We start from the raw sequence: 25,047 nt of genomic DNA on the forward strand, positions 1-25,047 counted from the left end.
CTTTCTCACATCGGCACGCTTAACATGAATTTAAAAAAAAAAATTTATTTTTCCCTTTTGTTGCCCTTGTTTTATTGTTGTGGTTATTATCATCGTCGTCGTTGGATAGGACAGAGAGAAATGGAGAGGAGGGGAAGACAGAGAAGGGGAGAGAAAGATAAACACCTGCAGGCCTGCTTCGCCGCCTGTGAAGCGACTTCCCTGCAGGTGGGAAGCCAGGGGCTTGAACTGGGATCCTTACGCAGGTCCTTGTGCTTTGCGTCATGTGAGCTTACCGCTGCGCTACCGACCGACTCCTTAACATGAATGTCTGACTCTAGGACCAACAGTTAGCCACTCTGCTTGACATGATTTTAACTAGTTACTTTCTAAAAAGAGAGGACACTCACAATATATACTGCTGAAGAAGTATATATTCTGATCCCAGACTTCCTGATACTTGTTATTAGAAATCCCGATTGTTACCTCTGCCTCTGTGCTTGCTAGATGCCTGTTGTCAGATACATTCCTCTGACTAAAAATACCATGAAGCCTGTTTTTCAGGCTGTGTCTCTCATTACAAAACCCTTTGGATATCACAGATTATTGCCCACAGGCATAAAGTGGTCCTGAATGCATTGGTCACCTCTAAGTGGCTGCCGCCCTGAGGGTCTGGAGACTGTACATGGAATAAACTCAGTATCTGTGGCATCAAAGGAACGCACCTGACGTAATGACACTCGGACGATGGCAGTTTTAAGCACCCTTCCCCTGAAGCTTTCCCCCTTAGGAATGTACTGATCTGTCTGTGATGTTATTCGTGCCCGGATAGACTCCTGATGTCTGTTTCACTTATGGAAAAACATCTTTAATTTTTCCTTGTTTTTTTCTTTGATGGAATGCATAATTTTACCAATAAACACTCCTGGAAGCTTGGGGTGGGAGAATGCACGCTTGGCACTGTCCCAGCTTGGGATGTCCTGTGTGTGTGTCCACCTGACCTCTTCTGATCAACTGAATGGCGACTGAAGTCATTCTTGCTTTATGCTGAGATGAGTTGAATCTCAGGGCCCTGGCAACCAGCTAAGATTCTCCACTCGAGGCATCTCCAGATATGCAGTGATCAAACACCTGGGGGGGGGGGGCACGGTGATCACTGGGGCTCGGTGCCTTCACTATGCATCCACTGCTCCTAGAGGCCATCTTTTTTCCGTTGTTGCTGCTGTTGCTGATGCATAGGACAGAAAGACTGAGAGGAGGGGAAGATAAGAGACACCTGCAGACCTAGTTCACTGCTTGCAAAGTGACACTCCCCCCCCCCCCCCCGCAGGTGTTGGGGGCTCGAACCAGGATCCTTTTGCTGGTCCTTGAACTTCGACACCTGGGGACTTGAAGCAGCATGCCCAGTGTGCATACAAAGACACTGCTCATCTAACTCAGCCTTTCTGTGTGTATGCAGGACAAATAATCTGCTGACCCTCAGCCCCGTTAAAATGAAATTAGTAGATCATCATCAAGCAGGAACTTTCCTCCCTACTCGATAAAGTACGAAAACCACAGGTGAGAATGTAGTGTTTTGCTAAAGAACTTTTCAAAAAAGCCGCAGATAGATAGATAGATAGATACCAGGTCAAAGTAGCAAGTCTTGAAAAGAAATAACAAAAAATGAGCCAGCTACAGTTTTGGGAGAGCAAGTGACAACTGTGTTTCTTTTTATTGCTGTGGTGGGAGCTGGAGAACTTTATTTGATCCCACTGTTGGCCATGGTCTGGGCCCTGCACACACCCTTCCCCTTCACCTCAAAGGGCGCCCCTCTGTATGTGGCCACACACTCCGCATTCGTGTGCAGGTCGGGCTGGATCTGCTCCCAGATCTTCTTCTTGGGATTCAGCTCCTTGTCGGGCTCTCCTGTTGGGGGGAGAAAGTCATACAGCCGACACGTTAGATATAAATGGTCCACAGAGGCTTCTAGGGACGCGTCCTGGCAGCACACTCTCACCTCTAGGCCTGATGAGACTTTTCATATCGACTTTACTTTTACTGTTTCATCAGTGAATATTCTTGACAGGCAGAAATCAAACAAGGCTATGTCATTTCCTAACAAATGTTAGAGATTACTTCCCACCCATATAGGTCACTATGTTTGCAGGTAGTATAAATCAGTGAAATCATTTCACACATTGGGAAAGAAAATCAAGAAGCTGATCCTATCACTGTATATGCAAGGAAAGCCACAAAAAGACGAGCATAATTTGATGTGATGTGTGACATTTCTACACATGGCAGAGGCATGCGTGCGCACACAGTGACTAGAATGCTGCTATTACACCTAGAGATTTCTTACCAGTACTGGAGAGGAGTTCTAATAACTGGGGCTTTCTTTTTTATCTTTATCATCTTTATTTACTGGATAGAGACAGCCAGAAATTGAGAGTAGGGGGTGATAGAGAGACAGAGAGACACCTATAGCCCTGCTTCACCACTCACAAAGCTTTCCCCCTGCAGGTGGGCCCTGGGGGCTTGAACCCGGGTCCTAGCGCACTGTAACATGTGCGCTCAACCAGGTGCTCCACCACCCAGCCCCTTCCTTTTCTGTTCTTAGATGTCTCAGACTTGTTTTATTTAATACACTCTTACATCTCACATCATGCTAAACCAAATGTTTAATCTTCCCAATTTAAAGGAAAAAACTGAGAAAAAGACAAGAATGCATGTTCCGCCGGAATCAGTGCGTCGTGAATGAAGGTCTACAATCAGACTGCTATTGTTTCACTGAGCAGGGGAACAGGTTGCTCAGGCCAGCACAGGTGTTCCCTCAGGTTCTGCTGTGTTCCTGAATCTTCAATCGTACTTCCATATGGCTCCTGCCTGAGCAGCCCTTGGAAGTAGTTGTCTAGCCTTTGTGTGTCTATCTGTTGTGTCCCTGATGACCTTCTTTGTCTCATCTAGAAAGGTCAAGACATTTTAAGACGATATTGCTGGACAGATTGCTGACCAGATAAAAGGCCTTGCCATGTATATGACCCAAACTGAAGCCCTGGAATCACATGGGAAGAGCCAGGGCACTAGGGGAAGCTCCAGCAATATGGTGTCTCTCTATCTCCCTGTCTTTTCCTCTTTAATACAAATCATACATATTTATTATTATTTTTTACTTATTTAGTTTTGATAAGAGATGGAGAAATTGAGAGGGGAGGGGAACATTAAGAGAGAGAGAGAGGCAGAGACACCTACTTCATCACTCTTGCTTCCTATCTACATTAAAAGGGGATCAGGCAGTGGAGTACCCAGGAGAGTGCACTGCTTGTGTCGGGAAAAGTGTTTCTGTGTTGTGCTGTAGAGTGATATGCATGTGCTTCCAAAACCAGGAGCCGTCACTCTGAGAAGTGAGTCAGCTTTTGCAATCCCCCACACCCCCCGCCCCAACCACTAGGGTTTTCAATCTACAAAGGTCAGTCTGGAAATGCATGTGTGTTCAAAGTCAAGAATGGTTTGTTTTTCCTTTTTACATCTTTATTTATTGGACAGAGGCAGCTGCAAATCAAGATGGAAGGGGGAGACGGAGACATCTGCAGCCCTACTTCACCATTCACAAAGCTTTCCCCTTGCAGGTCGGGACCGAGGCTCGAACTCAGGTCCTTGCGCACTGTAACATGTGCGCTCAACCGGGTGCGCCACCACCCGGCTCTGAAAAATGTTTAAAAAAAAATTTTTTTTTTCTAGATTCATCATTTATAGGACAGCAGGTTGGGTTAAGGATATTAACCCATTCCTTTCAGCCATATTTTATTATTCCAGTGTCAAAACTCTCTCTCTATTCTTTCAACAAACACAGCTAACATAAGCTCAAAAACACAGGCTTAATTAAATATTCCTCCCAGCTTTACTATTCCATTAAAATCTCCCTCTCCCCAATTTAGGGGCAGAGTGAGAGACCAAAGCACCAAAGGTGCCTTCAATGTGGTGGGGACGCGTGGGCCAATGGAACTGTTTCACCTGCCAAAACCCAGCTCTCACTAAAAATGTCTCCAGAGCAGCTCTGACTTTTAAACCTAATTCTACTTGCTACACTTATTTCTGCTTTTCTCACTGGTCTGGCCAAATGAGTGTCCTTTAAGTAAGTAAATGGAGCCTTTTGATTTCACTTAGGAGGCCTTTCTGCTTTCATGAAAGAAATACTGACTGTACATCTGCCAAGCATTCTTTCTACCACAGCTTCAAAGGCCTCCTTGCAGCCAGTCTCTCACGCATTACAAAGCTGCATCTGTCTTAGGAGGGTTTCACCAGAGAAAACTAGCAGTGTGAGGAGAGACTTCCTCCTCGGCTTATGCAGACCCATCCGTGTGTTCGTGTAGAGTTCTCCACTGTGCCCTAAGGCCCAGTACTGGCACAATACGCACCAGGTATGTTGTCAGGTGGACCCTGAAAATGGGAACACCTTCCCCCTCAACACCTGACTTTTCCATCTTTCCTCTGCCTGAGTCATTCTTACAATCTAGAGTTTAAGTCACACCCATTCATTCTCTAACCGCTAAGACACTCATCTGTTGTTGTGCGGGTATTAAATTCATCTTGAGCCCAGCAGAGAGTCTGTCTGTCTGTCTGTCTGTCTGATGATGATGACTTCGTTGGCGTGTCCACAGGGAGGGGGCTCCGGAAGGCTGTGTTCTGTGCGTCACCCGGAGTCAGTCTCAGTAAGAATCACTGCGATAGCCATCATGGTCTCGGTGAGCCCCGGGAGTCATACGCAGGGCTGATTTTACACTCAAGCGTTGCCAACATGGCTGTAATAGTGCCGGTTGCTAGGCTATGTTAAAAGGCAACTAGCACAGACTTACCGGGGAAAGTGTCAAAAGTGATTCTGTCCCCGGGGACAGACCCGTCTGGAGGCGCCAAGATCTCCACCTTCTCTGGGGAGCTGGCACACATCACCATGGCCTGGGACAGTACGCCTCTCATTTTTGCAGGTTTCAGGTTACAAAGTAAGACCACCATCCGATTCTGCATCTGCACAGAACACAGGCTTGGAGGTCAGAAATGTTCAGGGGGCCTCGGATCATCACACAAAGATGACAGGGAGGCACGTGGACACACAGCAAATGGTAACTGTGTGTTTTATTTTTTAAACTTTTTATTTATTTTTCTATTGGGTAGAGACAGGAAATGAGAGAGGAAGAAGAGAAAGAGAGGGAGAGAGACAGAGACACCTGCAGACCTGCTTCACTACTTGTGAAGCTTTCTCCCTGAAAGGGGGGGGGGGGCTTGAACCCGAATACTGGCACACTGTAATATGTGCACTTAACCAGGTACACCGCCACCTGGCCTCCCTCTTTCACTCTCTCCCCTTCCAATTTCTCTGTCCTATCAAATAAAATAATAAAGTAATACAAAAAAAAAATGGCCAGCAGGAGTAATGGCTTCAATGTGCAGAGGCATCAAGTCCTAGCAATAACCCTTGGTAACAACAGAAGGGAGAAAACAGATGCATCTTATATATATATAAAAAAAAGGTAAAGGACAGTGGCATGTGTCAGCAGAGCTAATGTTTGCAGTGCAGCTTACCTGTTCAAGAGGAACATGATTGACCAGGCCACTGACCACCGTCCTTGGGGCGGCTTCTCCCACATCTATTTCCTCCACGTACAGAGAGTCAGCATCTGGGTGTTTTTTGGCATTAAGGATACAGCCAATTCGGAGGTCCAGGCGAGAAACATCTACTGGTTTAGAATCAGCACTTCCTGCTGCTGGTGGCTGCTTTTTTTCTTTTTTCTCTCCTAAAAAAAAAAAAAAAAAAGGAACAGACAACACTCGAGTGAAACAAAAATAAGCTCTAGGAAAACCCATAGCAAGAATACAGGCAGGCTTAGGTGGAAGTGCCTATCATCTGCCTTGACTTACATAGCACTAAAAAAGGAATCATCCACGTGAGGGTATCTGTAGCTCTGTCTTGGCTATTTCTTTGTGAACAGCTAAATCTCTAACTGTGGACAGACAGCGGAGGTTGGCAAAATGTGGCTCCTGGACCAAGCCCAACCTGCTGTTTGCTTTTCCTCTACCTGGTTTTATCAGAGCACAAGCATGCTGACCCATGTATATTCTGACTGCACTGTAGTAGAGTTGAGGGGTGGTGACGTGAGACTTCAGAGATGCAAAGATGAACGTACAAACCGCATGGCCTTGCAAAGATAAAACGTGCCTTTCCTGGAGACAGCTGTAGCATGTCCTGCAAGGCTTTTAGTGTGATTATTCAGAGGGTAAAAACTCCTATATTTGAGGGGGCGGAGAGGCAGGATGTCACAACTGGCAGTCAGCTTTAAGTTCACTAATAAAGTGATTCTTTCATCAGTTAAAACACACCAGAGAGTAAATATGGAATGACTTCCCATTTCTGCAGCTTTCTGTATGACAAATTAGCAAAGACTTTTTTTTTTAAATGGTAAATAATCCAGATGATATTGGCCTGTGTCGACATACTGCTAGAAACAGACTTAAAAATCTCTCTTTTTTTTTTCAACAGAAAGACAAAATCAGAGAGAGAGGGCAAAGCTTCCTCCAGTGTGGAGGTCAAGCTAGAACCTGGCTCGCAGGTATTGCAAAGCAGGGAACACTATCCAGGTGAACTATAGAGGCTGTACACCAAAAACCTAGGTTATCTCAGAATCATCAGCTACATATTTACTTTAAAATACTGTATATTTCTAAACTTTCATCCACTTGCTAGACTCTTGAAATGCTTTCTGAGCCATCTGAAAGATTAAATCACCATGTTCTAAGAATGATTACAAAAATTAAAATCTATACCAGGAATGCTATTGGTCATCAGCAGGAATTTTAAAAATGTCTGACTGAAAAAGAGTAGTAAGTACCTCTATGATGCAGTCTACAGAGACTAGGGGGTGGCGGTGTGGTGGGGGGTGGGTAGTGGCAGTGTTGCAACTGGTTGAGTGCATGTTACAGTGCTTCAGAACCTGGATTCAAGCTCCTGTCCTCACCCGGGGTGAGGGGTAGGAGGGTAGAAGGGAAGCTTCATTAGTGATAAAGCAGTGCTACAGATGGCTGTCTCTCTCCTTCTCTATCTCCTGTTCCCCTCTCCATTTCCTTGTCTCTATCTAATAAATAAATTAACACATTAAAAAAATTCTTAAAACAACAAAAAAGGCTGGATGGGTACCACAACTCTTGGGAGAGCAGAATTTTGGAATCCGATAGCCTAGCAACCAAATGTCCATGGAACAGCCCTCTGACATTATTAAATCCACTTCTTGGGTAACACCTGACACATTTCAAATGCTCTAAACCACATAAGGTCATGAGCTGCTGTGCTCTGCACTGGATAAGGGTGTGTGTGTGTGGGGGGGGGCATTCCCATCAAAGCAGATACTCCAGAGAGCTCTGCTTCCTCTCAGGCACTCCCTCCATTGGCCCAGATGAGGGCTTTGTTCTTCATCTGATGGAAAAGCAGACAGATCCTGTGGTCAGAGTAACAGACAGTGCGTCATCCCTGGAGAAATGAACCTGGACCTTAGCAAACCTAAGAGCATGTTGTGTGGGTGTTTTGTGCCTCCCCTTAAGCAATTTAATCAAGTGGAAGACTGACTTGTTCTCATTATAACCACACCACCTAGTGGTGACGCCACTTACTCAAGTCCCATCGACTTCACCCTTAGACACTGCTAAGTGCTAAGGAGAACTAAGTTCCAAAGCTATATATATATATATATATATATAAAGGTTTCGTAAATCATCAACCACCTCATAGTCTCAGAAAAAGTTTTAAATCAGTGCATGGGAAATGTTATGAACTATAACATCACTTTTTTTAGACATCGGAAAAAAGTTTTTCCTTTCTTTCTCTTCCCTTCCCTTCCCTTCCTATCCCTTCCCTTCCCTTCCCTTCCCTTTCTTTTCTATTCTTTACCAGAGCACTGCTTCTCTGATTTATGGTGGTGCTAGGGGTTGAATCTGGGACCTTGAAGCCTAAGGTATGCAATTCTTTTTGTGTAACCACAATGCTATCTAGCAGGTGGAGGGGTGAGGCTTTATAAAGCAAACAAACAAAAGCTTTAACAGCTTTCAAAGGCCGCAGTGGCTACAGCATGAGACTCTCAAGCTTGAGGCTCTGCACTCAGTCCCCAGCATCATATGTGCCAGAGCACTATTCTGGTTCTCGTTCTCTCCCTGTCTCTCTCCCTCTCTCTCTCCCTCTCTCTCTCTCTCTCATACACAGTAAGAAATTTTAGATAGAAAAAGAAAACAAGCCTCAGCAGTAAAGTAAGGCTACATAAACACATAAAAAGGGAGGCTCTAACATTAATTCAGATGAGAAATCAGGACTTGGCCTATGTTGGCCTCTAATGACATGAAGAAGCAGAGCTGGGCTGTGACAATATCTCGTGAGGAAGGACAGGATGTGGCAAGTTCAACTAGAGGCAAAGTGAATGCTGACTACGTCATTTCTAGCACAGCTGCTGGAGTGAGTGGTGGCGTTCTGCCTACTGCAGTTCTCAGAGAGGTGGCCTCAGGCTTTTCACACCGTAATGCAGTTCACATATTCAAGAACCAAGTAAACTTTAAGGCTAAGAATACCTTTCTTTTCACTTTTCTCTTTCACCTTCTTCTCTTCTCCTTTGCCTCCTTCTTTCACTTGATCCTTTGCACCGGATGGTATAGATGTTACTGGTATGGATTCTGTCACACTTCCAGAAAGTGGAGAATTAACTTGCAGTGGAGGAACAGATGGGACAGGTATCTGCTTCACTGATAAATAAACAATGAGATTTATATCAGATTAACATAGCAAATGAAAATATGAAACTGAACTACAAATGGGAACTTTTAAAATGCACTACACGTGACTGCCAACTGCCTAACATCTAAGACTGTACAGGAAATGACTATGTTAAACATTATATCAGAGTAAGTGCCTGGTTCATCACAGAGACCGTGGGTAGGGTGATAAGAATGTATATACAGAGACTAGAACTACAGGTGCCTGGTTTGACATGATAGTATATTAACACTCAGGCTGGGCTGCCTGTCATTCTTCTTTCCTATTAATTCATCTCTCTTCACTGAGGCTTCATAACTTGAGTGACCTTTTCAGATAGAGGAAGAAGGACAGAGAGCACTGAAGCTTCTTGGGGGGGGTGGGGGGTAGGAGAGGGGCAAGCTCAAACTAGGGGTGTACATGGCAAAACAGTACACTACCCAAATGAGCTGTTTTGGCAATTCCAGATGTTTATAAAGAATGATCAATGGGACAGTGTTTCAATACTAGTCATTTCTGTATCAGAATTATGGAGAGACATTACTTGTCCATAATTCTACCTTGAGAAGCCATTTTTTTTCTTATTTTTTTATTACTGATTTAATAATAATCAACAAATTTACTAGGTAAGAGGGGTACAATTCCACACAGTTCCCACCACCAGAGTTCCATATCCCTCCCCCTCCAATGGAAGTTTTCCTATTCTTTACTCCTCTGGGAATATGGACCCAGGATCATTATGGGGTGCACGTTGGAGTTCAGGCTTCTATAATTGCTTCTCTGCTGGACGTGGGCATTGGCAAGTCGATCCATACTCCCGGCCTGGATAAACAATTTTTTTAATTATCTTTATTTATTTGTTGGATAGAAACAGCCAGAAATTGAGAGGAATGGGGGGAGAGAGGGGTAGAGAGATATACCTGCAGCCCTGCTTCAACAATAGTGAAGCTTCCCCCCTGCAGGTGGGGACTGGGGTCTGAACCCTGGTCCTTGTGCACTGTAACCAGGCGCTCCATTACCCAGCCCTGATAAGCAATTTTTTTAAAGGGGGGGGGGTGGTGCTTTGGGACTATTGTAAATGTTCGTCTTTTTTTTTAAAAAAAATTTATTCTCTTTTGTTGCCCTTGTTTTTTTTTTTTTTTATTGTTGTAGTTATTGTTGTTGTTGATGTCGTCATTGTTGGATAGGACAGAGAGAAATGCAGAGAGGAGCGGAAGACAGAGAGGGGGAGAGAAAGACAGACACCTGCAGACCTGCTTCACCGCCTGTGAAGCGACTCCCCTGCAGGTGGGGGGCCAGGGGCTCGAACTGGGATCCTTACGCTGGTCCCTGTGCTTTGCACCACGTGCGATTAACCCGCTGCGCTACAGCCTATTGTAAATGTTTTTTTATTTAAGATTTTCTTTTTTAAAAATATTTTTGTTTATTTACTTATTTATGTTCCTTTTTTGTTGCCCTTGTTTTTCATTGTTGTAGTTGTTATTGCTGTTGTTGTAGTTGGATAGGACAGAGATAAATGGAGAAAGGAAGGGAAGACAGAGAGAGGGAGAGAAAGACAGACACCCGCAGACCTGCTTCACCGCCTGTGAAGCGACTCCCCTGCAGGTGGGGGGCCAGGGGCTCGAACTGGGATCCTTACGCTGGTCCCTGTGCTTTGCACCACGTGCGATTAACCCGCTGCGCTACAGCCTATTGTAAATGTTTTTTTATTTAAGATTTTCTTTTTTAAAAATATTTTTGTTTATTTACTTATTTATGTTCCTTTTTTGTTGCCCTTGTTTTTCATTGTTGTAGTTGTTATTGCTGTTGTTGTAGTTGGATAGGACAGAGATAAATGGAGAAAGGAAGGGAAGACAGAGAGAGGGAGAGAAAGACAGACACCTGCAGACCTGCTTCACCGCCTGTGAAGCGACTCCCCTGCAGGTGGGGAGCCGGGGGCTCGAACCGGGATCCTTATGCTGGTCCTTGCACTGTGCACCACGTGCGATTAACCCGCTGCACTACCGCCCGGCTCCCTGTAAATGTTCTTACAGGCTACTTAACATTGAAAAAGTAGAATCTTGGGGAGGATGTGGGTGTGAATTCTGGTCAACCCTGACTTTTCTGAGGTGCTTTTGCTGTTTGTTCCCTGGAGATGAGGGATTCTTTCAGTCATGTAAAGCTCTTTATGTCCCAATTTTATGCTGTTTTTTATTTTCTTCATGAGATAGAATTCAAAGCTTTCACTCAAATCGCTGATTTATGCTTGTCTTTTGAAAAGTAAAATAGAAGTTTAAAAGCCTAATGTTCATAGGGTAATATTCTAGAACTGGAAGGAAATTAACTTCACACTCTTAAAATTCCTGCTGCTTGTTTACTTCTACCCTTCAGCTCCAAATCTGGTCTTCACACACAGCGAGCCTCCGAGCGCTCACTGGAAACTCTTCTTCTTTGGCCCTTTTGGCTTAACTGTCAAGTTTTCCTAACTTTGATTATCCTAATAACGGCAGAGCCCATACTACAACATTCAGAAAAACTCACTGATGGAGTGACAGACCCCAGGAAATGCTAAGAGAAGCTACTTTGCCTCCTTAAGGCTCCTAAAAAGGGTTTGTCTACAGCACACAAAGCAGTTTTGTGTGGCACTCAAATGCATCTGGACGCCTCTGGAATTCATACGTAAGACTTGATTTTGCTGTGGCAGGGAGATGGTTCACCCAATAGAGTATAGACTTCATCACACCTAGGAGTTCCCGCAGGCAGACCACAGGGAGGATTCAGGAGCGGTGCTGTGGTCTGTTTCCTTACCTCTTTGCCTCTGTCTGTCCCTCTATCGCATCTCACCCTCTATGTTAAAAAAAAAAAAGACACCAGGAGTATAGGGATAATCCAAGTACAGTGAGTGTCCCAGCAGTAACACTAGTGGCAAAATAAAAATAAAAAAGCATACGATGTGACAGTTTGAATAAGAATATGCACTGCTAATTTGGATGACTTGAAAATGGTCTAATTCGGGGGAGAAAAAACTAGGATGAAATATATGACACATGTGTCACACTGGGTCTGACATAAAAATCAATGAGTATTGGGAGTCGGGCTGTAGTGCAGCGGGCTAAGCGCAGGTGGCTCAAAGCACAAGGACCGGCATAAGGATCCCGGTTCAAACCCCGGCTCCCCACCTGCAGGGGAATCGCTTCACAGGCGGTGAAGCAAGTCTGCAGGTGTCTGTCTTTCTCTCCTCCTCTCTGTCTTCCCCTCCCTCTCTCCATTTCTCTCTGTCCTATCCAACAACAACAACAACAATAATAACTACAACAATAAAACAACAAGGGCAACAAAAGGGAATAAATAAATCAATGAGTATTAACTAAAGGTTATGATGGCTTATTTTCAATAGCTATTTAGTAGGGAACTGTGATGACTAAGATGAAATACAGAAACTAAGAAGATTCAAAAGCCCCGGCTTTGTAACTGACTGGGTGAGCTCAGGCAAGATCATTTTCCTTTCCAATATTCTCATCTTCTTCCTCTTTTTTAAAATTATTTTTAATTTTCATTTTTTATTTATTGAACAGAGCCAGAAATCAAGAGGGAAGGACAACAGAGAAGGAGAGAGAGAGAGAGAGAGAGAGAGAGAGACGCCTACAGCACTGCTTTACCACTCACAAAGCTCTCCCCCTGCAGGTGGGGCCTCAGGGCTTGAACCCGGGTCCTTGTGCACAGTAACTGAACCAAGTGCACCACCACCCGGCGCCCCCTCTTCTTGTTTGTCAGGAAGGGTGGATGCAGAGAAGCATCTGTTGTGAGAATCTGATGAGAACCTAAGGGCAACACTAGCGGATGACAGAATCATCACTGTCATTCAAAGCAGCTTGCTCTTTCTTTTTTTTTTTCTTTTTTATTTTCCCTTTTGTTGCCCTTATTGTTTTTCATTGTTGTTGTAGTTATTATTATTGTTGTTGTTGATGCTGTTGTTGTTAGATAGGACAGAGAGACATGGAGAGAGAAGGGGAAGACAGACACCTGCAGACCTGCTTCACCGCCTGTGAAGCGACGGCCCTACAGGTGGGGAGCCGGGGGCTCAAACCGGGATCCTTACGGTGGTCCTTGCGCTTTGCACCACCTGCGCTTAACCCGCTGCGCTACCGCCCGACTCCCACAGCTTGATATTTCTATGCTTACTCACCTCCATTCTGAATTTCTGCCTGAATTAGCTCTTGTTTCAGTTCTTCTATCTCCTTTTTCAATTTGGCATTTTCAACTCGTAGTTTCTTCTCTTCTCTTAAAGTTGCCTGTAAAACTAGAATCAAGAAGATCCACTTTAATAATACAGACCAAAGGTCCCAGGTTCAATCCCCAACACCACCATACGCCAGAGTTGAGCACTGCTCTGGTAAAATACATAAATAAACAAATAAATAGAATAAAATTTTATTAGTGATTTAATATTGGTATACAAAATTATAAGATAGCTGGGATGAGTTTTCATCATTCTCATCACCACAGCTCAGCCCTTGCAGCACTGGAAGGAGCTCTGATGCTGTGTGGACTTTATATCAAGACAATAACATTGGCTACTGTAAAATGAAATGCATCTGAACAAAAGCAACCTCTCTGTCAGCTTACTTTAAACATTCACCAGCTCTTAATAGTCTTGATGTATATCTATATTTGATATTAATTTACTAGTTTACACACCATATATAAGACAATTTTAATTTCCTTTAATCCTCTATTATTTTACTTATTAATATGTTAAAGGAATCTATAATTTATCACCACATAATGACTAAGTAATAATTTATGCAGCAAATAATCACTTTTGCTGCTTATGTGTCAATCACTATTAGGGGGTTGTAGAATGTTAACATTGTTCTTACCCGCTTTCTCTTTAAGAAGAGCAACCTGCTGCTTGAGATATTCAATAATTTGATCTGCCTCAGCACCCTTCTGCTCCAGTCTCTTCAGAACAGCATCGTTAGTTGCCATTTTTGCCAAGAAACGGCAAAAAATCCTAAGTGGGGAAAAAAAAAAAAAGGATAACATTATACAGGGGGGAAAAAAATAGTGCACAAGACACTGAAAAAAACAGTCCAAAAGGATAGTGGATATAGAGAGCAGCGTCTGCCAGGAAAGCACCCTTCCTGTGAGGAGTGACAAACCGGAAGTAGAGAGAGCACTTCTCTGTGTCTGTTGCCAAGGCTTCACTACACTGTGCACTCATGGGATCCCACCACTGCTTCCAAGGGAGAGGGAGAGGGAGAGGGAGAGGGAGAGGGAGAGGGAGAGGGAGAGAGACAGAGGGAGAGAGGGGAGAGAGAGAGAGACAGAAGACATGCGAAAGGACCCCTACCTGCAAGGGGAAAGGGGGATGCTTTACCAGTGGTGAAGCAGGTCTGCAAGTGCCTTTATCGCCCCTCTCATATATATATATGTTTTATGGCACAGAATTGGATTTTTGTACTCCCTATCCATCAGGACATAGCCTGATCAATTCAAAGATCTCTACCTGGTATAGTCAACAACATACGTCCATGAGTAGTGAAGCAGTGGGGCAGGTGTCTCTCTCTCTCTCTCTCTCTTCCCCCCTGCTCTCCCCCTTCTCTCTCAATCTAATAAATAAATGAAATACTTAAGAAAACAAAAACAACAGGATAGTTGGTAAATTTCTACTTTAATCAATGAGTAGATAAAACAATTAATTGGTTATCATGTTCGTGTCTCTCAACTTGAAAACCAAACTTTAACCTGTTATATTAAATGAATTAATTTTTTTTAAAGCATTTATGTTCAGGGATCAAGATACCTAAGTTCTTACTGTCATCAAAGAATGTGACCACAAAGTAAATTGGTGCCAGACGGTGACACACCTGGTTGGCTGACTGCACATGCTACAATGGGCAAGGACCCAGGTTCAAGTCCCTGGTTCCCACCTGCAGACGGAGGAAGCTTTACAAGTGGCAGAGCAGGGCAGCAGGTGCCTCTCTCTCTCTGTTTTCTCCTCCTATCTAATAAATAATACAAAATATTAAAATATTTAAGAGTTCATCCTTTAAAAATAGCAAAGTCAAATGTCTACATTTTCCTTGATATATGTAATATGTATATGTATATATACAAATATATACTGGTGTATTGCACCAAAGTAAAAGACTCTGGGGTGGGTGAGGAGGGGGGAGGCAAGGGTTCAGGTCCTGGAACAGGATGGCAGAGGAGGACCTAGTGGGGGTTGTATTGTTATGTGGAAAACTGAGAAATGGTATGCATGTACAAGCTACTGTATCTACTGTCAACTATAAAACATCAACCCCCCCCATCAAGAAATTAAATATAGATATATAGAGATATATTTATGTATATGTATATAATGGAGACTGGGGTGGTGGCCCACCTGGTTAAGCACACCCTTTACAATGTACAAGGACCCCGGTGCTTTTTTTTCTTTTTCTTTTTTAACCAGGGCACTGGTTTCTGGTGGTGTGGGGAATTGAACCTGGGTCTTGACGCCTCAGCCATCGGAATCTCTTTGCATAACCACTATGCTATCTACCCCAGCCGCAGGGGGGAAGCTTTGCGAGCGGGGAGAGGTGGGGGGGGGGGGCCTGCGGGTGTCTCTCTCCCGGCTTCCCATCTACATCTCCGGTGGTCGCTCCACGAATAAAGTCACTAACTTTCTAAGCCGGAGTGTACACACACACACACACACACACACACGTATACACCTCTGTGTATACGCCGCATACATGTGCGCACACGTCTGCATTTTGGCCTAAGTCTATACGCCTATTCGGTGAGCTGTGTAATGGACAGACAGACGCATGTACAGATCACACACACACACACACACACACACACACATATTCTACAGACAGACAGATGGACGCTGTCATGGCACAGACTGGGGTTTCTGTACTCCTTAACCTTATTATCGTCAGAGGTAAGTCCTCAGTACCTCTACCTGTAATAAAACGGGTATTGAGCGTCCTCTCTCCCGCCCTCCTTCCCCCTCCCTTCCTCTCTCTCTGTCTCTCCGTGTCTCTGACCGTCTCCATCTTTCTCCCCTGACCTCAAAGGCCCAGCCCGCGGTCGCCCCTTTCCGGCCAGGCCCGCGCTTCCGCACCGAGACCCGATCGGGAGACAACCGGGCAGCCCACCCGGCTCCGGAGCCGCAGCCGGAGCCACTCGCAGACCCGCCGGCTCCGGAGCCCCCCAGCCGGAGACACTCACATGAAGCCGTGACCGGGGCTGCGGGGCCGAGTTCCCTTTCCGCCCTCAGCGCGACGACGCTCATCAAGGACCCCGACGAGGTGTCCACCGCAGACGCCGGCGAGCCCCGCAGAAACACCCCCCCCTTCTCCAAGTCCCAACTCTGCCCCCTCTGCCGGGCTTAGCCTCGTCCAGGTCCAGTCCCTCCATTCGTCACACTCACCTCGACGTATTTCATTTTTATGGGTTAGATTTAGTTTCTCGTGGGGGGGGGGGGAGGGGGAATGGAAGAGGGACGCCCGGAAGATCGGGGCCTTTCGTGAAGGCCGCGCCGCGTCGCGGGGCTGTGACGTCGACGGAGGCGCAGGGCAGAGTGGAGTCTCAATGGAGCTTGCTGCCTGGGGATTCCAAGCTGGAATCTCGCTGGATTGATCTCGGAGCTCCTGCCATGATCCTTTTCTAAAAGCCCCTGCAATGCAGACCCCGCTGCCCTGAGCAGGAGCCATTGCACCCTCAACCCCAGCTTAAGAGGCAAGTATCTGGGGGTGCTGGGGGGTGTGGCTGCTGGGAGGTGGAGGTAGCAGATGCAGGTAGCAGCCCTGCAGGAACTGGGGCTGGAGGAATGAAGCCCATCTGCTCGTCTGAGCTCTGTCTCCATTCTGAGGTGCACCCTCTTAGCCTCCCCAATACCCTGCAGCCCTTGGAAGGGGACCACTGCACCGTCAGCTCAAACACCCCAAGTGGTGACAACCCCCTCCCTCCCCAGCCCCCCACCCCCGAAGGGGCTCCATCCACGTAGCTGCCGCCTCTTGCTTGGATCCGCTTCTGGTTTTTCCAAAGGTTTCATCGTTTATGGAAATTGTGAAGTTCTCTCTACCCTAGGAGGAAGTGGAGTAACAGAAGGAAGTCCTTTTGAATGTGTTCTGGGGCTTCATTTCAAGGTTTCTTGAAGAGATGTGCACACTGTTGTTTTATTTTATTTTTTACTAGTGACTTAATGTACAAAACTGTAAATAATAGGGGTATAATTCCATAGGATTCCCACCGTCAGAGTTTTGTGTCCCATTCTCCCCATTGGAAACTGCAGAAGTTATCCTAAGGTCACCAACAGAGGCTGATTCTGTACCTATTTCTGTCTCTTTCTCTCTCTCTCCATCTCTTCCCGCCCTCCCCTCCATATATATTCCCCAATTTTTCAACGATTGTGGCTTCACTTCTTTTTTAAAAAAAATTATTAGTGATTTAATAATGATTAACGGGGAGTCGGGCTGTAGTGCAGCGGGTTAAGCGCAGGTGGCGCAAAGCACAAGGACCGGCATAAGGATCTCGGTTCGAACCCCGGCTCCCCACCTGCAGGGGAGTCGCTTCACAAGCGGTGAAGCAGGTCTGCAGGTGTCTGTCTTTCTCTCCCCCTCTCTGTCTTCCCCTCCTCTCTCCATTTCTCTCTGTCCTATCCAACAACGACAACAACAATAACAACTACAACAATAAAACAACAAGGGCAACGAAAGGGAATAAATAAATAAAATAAAATATTTAAAAAAAAATAATGATTAACAAGACTATAAGATAACAGGGGTACAATTTCATATAGTTCCCACTACCAGAGTTCCGTGTCCCATCCCCTCCGTTGGAAGCTTCCTTATTTGTTATCCCACTGGGAGTATGAACCAAAGATCTTTATGGGATGCAGAAGGTGGGAGTTCTGGCTTCTGTCATTGCTGGGCATGGGTGTTGGCAGGCGGATCCACACCCCCAGCTTGTTTCTATCTGTCCCTAGTGGGGCAGGAATATGGGGAGGGGAGGCTCCAGAACACATGGGTGAAATCATCTGCCCAGGGAAGTCAGGATGGAATCATAGTCGCATCTGCCACTTGGTGGCTACAAAGCAGTAAGATATATAAGACAAATGTTTAATAAACAAGAACCCAAAAATAGGAATAGAGCAGATGAAAGTAGGGGTCTTTTTCATTTAGGAAGAAGCTAGGAAGTCCAAGGGGCACATGATTAGTAATTTTTGCCTGAGCCTGTTGGTTAATATGCATGTGGACTAAAAGTATTGCCTGTGAATATGGTGTCAGAGTTGAGAATAAGCCTAGAAAACTGGACTAGGACCAGTTTTCACTAGGACTGCTTCTGAAGCAACTTTCCTGAAGGTGGGGAGCCGGGTGCTCGAACCAGGATCCTTATGGCAGTCCTTGCACTTTGCACCACCTGTGCTTAACCTGCTGCGCTACCGCCCGACTCCCAACTGCTACTTCTTTTACTGACATTCTCTTTCTTTTTTTTTTAAGTTTTGAAAATCTTATTTTTTTATTTCTTTATTGGGAGATTAATGTTTTACATTTGACAGTAAATACGATAGTTTATACATGCATAACATTTCCCAGTTTTCCACATAACGATACAACCCCCACTAGGTCCTCTGTCCTCTGTCATCCTTTTTGAACCTGTAATCTCTCCCCTCACCCACCCTGGAGTCTTTTACTTTGGGCAATACACCAACTCAGTTCAGGTTCTGCTTGTGTTTGCTCTTCTGATCTTGTTTTTCAACTTCTGCCTGAGGGTGAGACCATCCCTTACTCATCCTGCTGTGACATTCTATTTCTTATTTATTTATTTATTTATTTATTTATTTATTTATTCCCTTTTGTTGCCCTTGTTGTTTTATTGTTGTAGTTATTGATGTCATTGTTGGATAGACAGAGAGAAATGGAGAGAGGAGGGGAAGACAGAGAGGGGGAGAGAAAGACAGACACCTGCAGACCTGTTTCACCGCCTGTGAAGCGACTCCCCTGCAGGTGGGGAGCTGGGGGCTAGAACCGGGATCCTTAGGGCAGTCCTTGCGCTTTGTGCCACGTTGTGCTTAACCCACCGTGCTGCTGCCCGACTCCGACGTTCTGTTTCTTAACTACAATAATTTTTTGCATCGTTTGTGTGCTAGAAATGGTACAATGTTTGCAGTATTATGACTTTGTAATAAGTACGTTTAAGCAATAGTCCATGGCTTCCCAAGTAACTTATATCTTTTTATTTTTATTTTTGTATTTCTTTCTTGGGGGATTAATGTTTTACATTTGGCAGTAAATACAATAGTTTGTACATGCAAAACATTTCCCAGTTTTCCACATACCAATACAACCTCCACTAGGTCCTCTGCCATCCTGTTCCAGGACTTGAACTCTCCCCTCCTACTCCCCACCCCAGGGTCTTTTACTTTGGTGCAGCACACCAGACGTTGACATCTTAATTCCATTGCTGCCACAAGGTCCCCTTCATCTAGGGCTTGCCCATTGTAACAAAAGTGTTGAAATTGGCACTTCCTCCAACTTATATATTATTTTAAACAATCTTTTATTTATTTATTTATTGGATAGAGACAGAGAAATTCTGTTTTGCCAACCTAGGTGTAACCCCTGCTCCCACCCAATTGAGGCAGAGAGAAATCTATTCCTGGAAGAGCCTTTTCCAGACTGGCTCCATGGTCTGCTCACAATTCTTGGGCCATGCAGTTCCAAGGAGGTGAACTGGTGCTGTCTACATTCTTAGTTTTAGTGTTAGCCGTGGGTACACAGCTTGCAAAGGCTCTTTGAATCTTTCCACGTCGGTGTCTTTTTTTTTTTTTAATTTTAAAAAAGTATTTGTTTTCCCTTTTGTTGCCCTTGTTGTTTATTGTTGTTGTAGTTATTATTGCTGCTGCTGTTGTCATCATTGTTGGATAGGACAGAGAGAAATGGAGAGAGGAGGGGAAGACAGAGAGGAGGAGAGAAAGACAGACACCTGCAGACCTGCTTCACCACCTGTGAAGCGACTCCCCTGCAGGTGGGGAGCCGGGGGCTCGAACCGGGATCCTGATGCCGGTCCTTGTGCTACCGCCCGACTCCCCACGTCAGTGTCTTCTACAGTACCATTATTTATGTTGTGTAGTATTATTTTGGACTTGCCTACTACATTCTAGTCGACCTAACTGTGCTGAGCTAAGTGCCAGCGGATGGCAGGAATATCTATGTGGTAAGGAAAAAAAAATCCCTTGATGCCAGCACCGTGGTTCCTTCTCCTTGGAATGATGCTGGCCATCTGCTCATTAGTACAAGTCCCATATCATTCTGAGCAATCTCAGGAAAAATAAATCAGGAGTGGTCATTCCCTATAACCACCGAATCCCTTTAGGAGACTGGTTTGAATATGTTTCTTCCAAAGGGAAAATTGGGAAAGAGACAGAAAGATGCCTGCAGCCCTGCTTCATTACTCATGAAGTTTTCTTCATGCAGCTGGGAAATGGGGCTTGAACCCTGGTCCTTGCTCATTGTAACATGCTAAACAGTGTGCTACCACCCAACCCTCAATATATATATATATATATAATTTAAAATGAGAAAACACTGGCTAAATATTTGGTTGATCTGTCATAAAGTTCTGTTTGCAGGTTATCTCAGAAGATCTAGGATTCCGAGATGTTTCCCTTGAAAGATGCTGAAATGGGTGCCTTCACCTTCTTTGCCTCGGCTCTGCCACACGACGTTTGCGGAAGCAACGGTCTCCCTCTCACACCAAATTCCATCAAAATTCTCGGACGTTTTCAGATCCTTAAGACTATCACCCACCCCAGACTGTGTCAGTATGTGGATATTTCTAGGGGAAAGCATGGTGAGTTATTATTTCCCCCCCCCCTTATGTTAGATGCTCTACTCTAACCTAATTCAGTTATAAAAATGTAGCCAATATATAAAACAATTAGCTTGTATTGTGTGCATGCACACATTTTCCTATCTTGGTGTCTGGTTAACATAACAGTTGACTTCCTGGTTTGCAGCTATCATAACATTTTTAACTCTGCTTTTTAGAGAAGGGAAGGAATCTCTCTTGAAGGGCATTTTTAAAAATTATCTTTATTTATTTATTGGATAGAGACAGCCAGAAATCAAGGGGAAGGGGATGATAGAGAGGGAGAGAGACAGAGGCCTGCAACAGTGCTTCACCACTCACAAAGCTTTCCGCTTGCAGGTGGGGACCAGGGGCTCAAACCTGGGTCCTTGTACACTGCAACATGTGCTCCCCACCAGGTGTGCCACCACCCAGTCCCCTAAGTCATTGGTATTATTCCTGAGGACTGTGTACCATGACCTAGTTCCCCCAAACTCCCCACAACACTCTCATATCCTGTTGGCAATTGCTTTTTTCCTAATTATCTTTTAAAGTATTTTGTTTATGTATGTCCTTATTTAATGGCTAGGGTCAGATAGAAATCAAGAGAAGACAGAGAGATAAAGAAAGAGAGACCTGCAGCTCTGCTTCACCTCTCAGGAAACTTCCCTCTGCAGTTGTGGGCCAGGGGCTTGAACCCAGGTTGTAACATCTGTGCTCACCACCCAGCCCCTTGAGGATTACTTCTTTTTATATATACATTTTTAATTATTTATTTTATTTTTCTTGTCTTTATTTATTGGATAGAGACGGCCAGGAACCGAGAGGGAAGAGGTAAAGACAGAGAGACACATGCAGCACTATTTCACCACTCACAAAGTTTTCCCCCTGCAGGCTGGGGCTGGAGGCTTGAACCTGGGTCCTCCTGCTTTGGAACACGTGTGCTCAACCAGCCGAAACGATTACTGCTTGATATGTGGGTTTTGCCAGGCATCCTAGGCATTCTGTAGCACCCCACTAAAAAAGCTTGTGGTGGCAATCATTTAATGATTTGGGAATTATTTTGGAAACTTGATTGCATGCTGAGATTCCATTTCTTAAAAAATATTTTTAGGGCGTCATGGGATAGCGCAGCAGGTTAACGCACGGCATAAGGATCCCGGTTCGAGCCCCGGCTCCCCACCTGCGGGGGAGTCGCTTCACAGGCGGTGAAGCAGGTCTGCAGGTGTCTGTCTTTCTCTCCCTTCTCTGTCCTCCCCTCCTCTCTCCATTTCTCTCTGTCCTATCCAACAGCGATGACATCAGTAACAACAACAATAACTACAACAATAAAACAAGGGTAATAAAAAGGAATAAATAAATTAATTAATATTTTTTAAAAATTAAAAAATATTTTTAATGCATTCTAGAATAAATACCACTTTGTCTTGATGTACAATTCTTTTATGGATTGCTGAATTTGCTTAGATGATATTGCCAGAATTGATGTATCTATGCTCATTAGGGGTATTGGTCTATAGTTTTTCTTCTCTTTTTTCTTCTCCTTCTTCCTCCTCCTCCTCTTCTCTTCCCTTTCTTTCTTTCTTTCTTTCTTTCCTTCCTTCCTTCCTTCCTTCCTTCCTTCCTTCCTTCCTTCTTTTTTTTTTTAATCAAGTCCCTGTGTGCTTTTGGCATCAGGCTAATGTTGGCCTTATAAAAAGTGTCCAGAGTGGCCAAGAAGTGGTTTAGCTATTGGAGAAGATGCCTTATTATGCTTCAGCCCATGGGTTCAATCCCCTGCACCATTGATAGCACCAGGACACCTCTCCTCATGGTGGAGAGGTGTTTTGATGTTTCTCTTACTCTCCTCTCTGTCTCTTTTGTCACACACCCCCACCCCTTCTCACAAGCATACAGAGTAATTTAATTGGACCAAGAAAGCTCTTCAGCGGTGTCACGCATGTGGTTAGGTTCTGGGTTTATTTCCTGGCACTGCATTTAAGAAATAAGTAAATACATAAATAATTAAATGTCTGGAAAAAGACTGATCATAGCTCATCGTTGAATATTTTATAGAAATCACTTTAATGTTAAAAATGACTGGTCAGGATCCCTCGGTGAGCACTTAACCAGTGTGCAAGGACCTTGGCTCAAGCCCCTGGTCCCCACCTGCAGAAAAAAGAAGAAAGAGAAAGACCAGCTTGTGAAGCGACTCCCCTACAGGTGGGGAGCTGGGGGCTTGAACTGGGATCCTTACGCTAGTCCCTGTGCTTTGTGCCACATGCTCTTAACCCGCTGTGCTACCCCCCGACTCCCAGGGTTTTGTTTTAGGGAAGACTTTTGATGACCATTTGGTACTTTTGTCAAATGTTTCCTTTCCTCTTCATTCAGTTGTGGGAGGTACTACAGTTCTGATTTAAGAATGTGTCCATTTTTTTCCCTAGGTTCTCCAACTTAATGGCATGAGGTTGTTTAATCTTGATTTTCTGCATTTCTTTGTATCTATTGTAATTTCTCCCCAGTGTCCCCCCCCCCCCCATTCTGTTTATATGTTGGAGAACTAGGTCGAAGTTGCTTTGGTCTTTTGTGTTTTTCATTTCTGTATCATATTTTCACCCTAAATTTTATTTTCCCCCTCCTTTCACTCATTTTTGGTTTGATTTGTTCTTTTCTAACTCCTGTGGGTGTGACAGGTATTTTATTATTATTATTATTATTATTATTATTATTATTATTGATAAGACAGAGAGAAATTGACAAGGGAAGGGGAGCTAGAGCGGAAGAGAGAAAGAAAGATACCTGCAGGACCTGCTTCACCACTCCCGAGGCTGCCCCCTTCCCCCGCCCCAGTGAGTGGGGTGCAGTGGTTTGAACCCGGGTCCCTGTGTGAGGTGATCTGCATGCTCAACTGCGTGTGCCACTACCTGGGCCCTGAAGTTGGATTATTGATTAGAGATTTTTGTTGTTTCTTGACATGCACCTGTTTTGTTAGAAGCTCCTTTACTGCTTTTGCTGTGTTGCATAAGTACCAGTAGCTTCATTTTCATTTGTATCCAGATATTTCTGTATCTCGTCTAAGACTTCCTCTGTGACCCAGTAGGTACTTAGTATTATGGTGTTTACTCTCTGTATGTTTAATCCTCCCGTCCCCCAGATTTCTTCCTGTGGTTGATTTCATTGTCATGTGAAAATAACATTTATGACTTTGATATCCTCGATAGACACCAGCAAACGGTGTCAGCTCCTTGGCTCTTGTCTTCTCACCGAAAAGATTCCGTTGAAAGCAGCAAAGATTTGTGGCAGAAACAGACAGACAGATTTCTTGCCATAGTGATAAAACACTCCAAAGAGTGCGGGTTGGGCTGTCCATAGGATGGAGGCAGCTGCAATTTGCAAAGTGTAAGAAGTCTACTCCCAAGAGGTCAGATCTGGCTGTCCTCAGGTGGGAGGCAGCCCCTTGACTGTTGGATGTGTGACTTTACCGGCTTCTTGTGGTCCCCTCCCACTGATGAGTTTGCCTACCTTATGCATATGGACATTTAGTGGTCTTTTTTTTTCCCTTTCTTTCTAAATATTGTATTTATTTATTTTGGCTAGAGACAGAGAGAAAACGAGAGGGAAGAGAGAGATGGAAAAGTGGGGGAAGAGATTTCTGGGAGGCGTGACCATGAAGTAACAGGAAACAGAACCAATCTTTCCCCAAACAGCAAATATCTACAACTCTGGAGCTTAACAGAACTCACTGTTAGACCTGAGACATCCGCCGTGCGGCAGCACAGTGGGTGCTGGTACGTGGTTGGGGTGAGAAGGTGCATGAGGCTGAAGCCAGACACAGAGAAGTTCAAGCTCTGGCAGAGCACAGCACCATTTTTCCCTCTGTGCACCGCAAGCGGTCAAGGCCACACACCTCTTCTGGTCAACGTAGTCCTAGAAGTCCCTGCCATCGCAATCAGGCAAGAAAGAGATATCAAAGTAATTCAGATTGGAAAGGAATAAAGTTAAATCCTCATTACTTACAGATGATATGTTGATATACCTAGAGAACCCCAGAAACTCCGCCAAAAAACTACTGGAAATCATCCGTAAAGTCAGTAAAGTAGCAGGTTACACAATCAACACCCACAAATCTGTGGCATTTCTCTACACAGATGATAGGCCAGTGGGAACAGGACTGAAGGAAACTATCCCATTTACAGCCAAACCCCCAAATGTAAAATAATCCCTAGGAATGAGTCTTAAAGGAGGTGAAGGACCTTTTGAAGGATAACTATAAAATACTGCTTAAAAGAAATGGAGGACAACACAATGAAATTAAAGGGCATCCCCTGTTCATGGATTGGAAGAATAAATGTTAAAATGGCAGTTCTGGGAATGGGGTGGTAAGTGCACTGGGTTAAGTGTTAAGCACACGTGGCGCAAAGCACAAGGACCGGCGTAAGGATCCCAGTTCGAGCCCCCGACTCCCCACCTGTAGGGGTGTTGCTTCGCAAGCG

At 44.7% G+C, this 25,047-nt stretch overlaps 2 protein-coding genes across 5 annotated transcripts in view; one reads left to right on the forward strand and one right to left on the reverse strand.

Annotated features, from left to right (window-relative positions):
• The window catches only part of TBCK (TBC1 domain containing kinase), a 153,457-nt gene that overhangs the window by 39,940 nt on the left and 88,470 nt on the right, over window positions 1-25,047 (forward strand). Inside the window, exon 2 of one of the 3 annotated variants that reach the window (XM_060186295.1) lies at window positions 20,358-20,578. In XM_060186295.1, coding sequence (XP_060042278.1) covers window positions 20,386-20,578 — 193 coding nt within the window. In that variant the 5' untranslated portion in view covers window positions 20,358-20,385. Of the gene's footprint in view, window positions 1-20,357; window positions 20,579-25,047 lie in introns of those variants that run through there. The other 2 variants (XM_060186298.1, XM_060186296.1) reach the window with 2 other exon arrangements.
• On the reverse strand, window positions 1,660-16,089 carry AIMP1 (aminoacyl tRNA synthetase complex interacting multifunctional protein 1). 2 transcript variants are annotated; one of them, XM_007531233.3, is made up of 7 exons: window positions 15,953-16,089; window positions 13,606-13,739; window positions 12,912-13,025; window positions 8,566-8,736; window positions 5,542-5,753; window positions 4,818-4,986; window positions 1,660-1,887 (listed from the first exon to the last, which is right to left on the reverse strand). In XM_007531233.3, coding segments are annotated over exons 1-7 (969 nt in total). In that variant the 5' UTR covers window positions 15,955-16,089; the 3' UTR covers window positions 1,660-1,720. The 2 variants fall into 2 exon arrangements, with proteins under 2 accessions (XP_007531295.2, XP_060042277.1); XM_060186294.1 differs by having other exon boundaries at window positions 15,846-15,955.

Source organism: Erinaceus europaeus, chromosome 2, assembly GCF_950295315.1.
Source record: "Erinaceus europaeus chromosome 2, mEriEur2.1, whole genome shotgun sequence".
NCBI classification, from domain to species: domain Eukaryota; kingdom Metazoa; phylum Chordata; class Mammalia; order Eulipotyphla; family Erinaceidae; genus Erinaceus; species Erinaceus europaeus.

What these genes read in the sequence shown, in the direction of transcription:
- AIMP1 (XM_007531233.3), bottom strand. An exon ending in GGCAGAAATTCAGAATGGAG is followed by an intron (nt 8,737 to 12,911) that starts GTGAGTAAGCAT and finishes TTTATTTATCAG; the next exon opens with TGAAGCAGATACCTGTCCCA. An exon ending in ATCATGTTCCTCTTGAACAG is followed by an intron (nt 4,987 to 5,541) that starts GTAAGCTGCACT and finishes TGTTCTGTGCAG; the next exon opens with ATGCAGAATCGGATGGTGGT.